Source organism: Amaranthus tricolor, chromosome 9 (genome assembly GCF_026212465.1).
Source record: "Amaranthus tricolor cultivar Red isolate AtriRed21 chromosome 9, ASM2621246v1, whole genome shotgun sequence".
NCBI lineage: Eukaryota > Viridiplantae > Streptophyta > Magnoliopsida > Caryophyllales > Amaranthaceae > Amaranthus > Amaranthus tricolor.
Window position 1 is genome coordinate 14249641 of NC_080055.1, and position 1984 is coordinate 14251624.

At 34.5% G+C, this 1984-nt stretch overlaps 1 protein-coding gene across 1 annotated transcript in view; it reads left to right on the plus strand.

Moving 5' to 3' along the window:
• The first annotated feature begins 690 nt into the window (after positions 1 to 690).
• LOC130823269 (uncharacterized) overlaps positions 691 to 1984 on the plus strand; it is a 144705-nt gene continuing 143411 nt past the window's right edge. Inside the window, exon 1 of the mRNA XM_057687894.1 lies at positions 691 to 1332. Within this exon, the coding sequence (XP_057543877.1) occupies positions 691 to 1332 (642 nt within the window). The remainder of the gene's footprint in view (positions 1333 to 1984) is intronic.

The window sequence follows — 1984 nt, forward strand, 5'->3', positions numbered from 1 at the left end:
GAAATCCGGTTAGGAGAGCATATATTCTTAAAAAACCTTTTGGAACATTCATTGAGTCCTTCTATGATAAGAGGTCAAGGGTATGATGGGGGCAAGTAACATGAGGGGTGAAATCAATGGCCTCAAGACTTTGATTATGAATGATACTCCAAGAGCCTATTACATTCATTGTTTTGCTCATCAACTTCAACTAACTCTAGTTGCGGGTTGCTAAAAAGAATGTTAATTGTACTTGGCTTTTTGTCGTACTTGCAAACTTGTTAAATGTGGTGGGAGCTTCTTGTAAGAGAAGAGACCTTATTCGAAAAAACCAAGCTCAAGTAGTGGCTCAAGCTTTGGAAGTGGGGGAAATTGAAAGTGGATCGGGTTTGAATCAAGAACGTGGTTTGAGTAGGCCGGGAGATACACGTTGGGGATCTCATTACAAGTGTCTAATAAGTATCATCAACTTGTTTCCTTCAATTGTTTAAAGTGGTTGAGGAGATTGGAGAAAATGGCTCTCCGGATGATAAGCTCAAAGCTTAAGTTGTTTTAGGATCTTTGGAGTCCTTTGATTTTATTTTTATGGCTCATTTCATGTTGACTATTTTTGGCTACACTAATGATTTATGTGTTGCTTTACAAAGAAAGGAATAAGATATTGTGAATGCCATTAGCCTTGTTAAAAGTACAACAAATGTGTTGCAAAAGATGAGGGATCAAGGATGGGATAGTCTCTTAGACAAAGTCATTTTATTTTGTACTAAACACGAGATTGATGTTCCATCTATGGATGCTCATTATGTACCTCAAGGAAGATCAAGACGTTTTGCTAAACAAGCAACAAATCTACATCATTTTCGGGTTGCAATCTTTTTGGAAGTAATTGATTTGCATCTTCAAGAGATTGATAACCGTTTTAATGAGAAGAACATGGAGTTACTTACATGCATGGCTTCCCTGAGTCCTAGAGGTAACTTTTCATCATTTGATAAAGAGAGGATACTTAAACTTGCTTCTTTATATCCCGAAGAGTTTTCATGTTATGATTTAACGGCTCTTGATCTTAAACTTGATGTCTTCTTGGGTTCTATGCAAAATGATGAAAGATTTCATGATTTGCAAGATATCAATTCTCTTTCCATGATGCTTGTTAAAACAAGGAGACATGAGACTTTTCCTCTTATACATTTGCTAATCAAGTTAATTTTGATTCTTCCTGTTGCTACGGCAAGTGTAGAAAGAGTGTTTTCCGCAATGACGTTTGTCAAAAATAAGTTGAGAAATAGCATGGGTGATCAACTAGTGAATGATTGTTTGGTTACTTACATTGAGAAGGAAGTGTTTCTACAAGTTTCTGATGAAAAGATTATTGATCGCTATAAAATTATGAAAACTCGAAGGATGAATTTGTAATTTTCATTTGAACGCTTGTACTTTTTTTTTAATATTTTGGATTGTAAAACTTTTAACATCGGATTTGATATTATAAATTGTAAATATTGTTTCTATTATGTTTTCTATTTTTCTTTAAAAAAAATTATTCGGACGACGATCAGATTATGCCGAACAACGTGACGTTCGGATTTTGACCCCAAATTTGAAATTCCTGGGTCCGCCACTGCTAGAAATTACGTGTTAAGTTGCAATTTTAAGGGTTTTTAAAGCGTTTTTGGCACTTTTGCGCCTAAAGTAGCTCAAACTTGGTTTGTTTTGCACGAAACTTGGCAAACACCACTATTTGGTATATTTTGTTGTGTTGAAGTGATTAGAATTGTAAATCATGGTCATATACTAGAAATTACGTGTTAAGTTGCGATTTTAAGGGTTTTTAAGCGTTTTTTTGCACTTTTGCGCATAAAGTAGATCAAACTTTGTTTGTTTTGCACGAAACTTGGCAAACAACACTATTGCTATATTATGTTGTGTTGAAGCGGTTAGAATTGTAAATCATAGTCATATACTAGAAATTACGTGTAAAGTTGCGATTTTAAGCGTTTTTTTT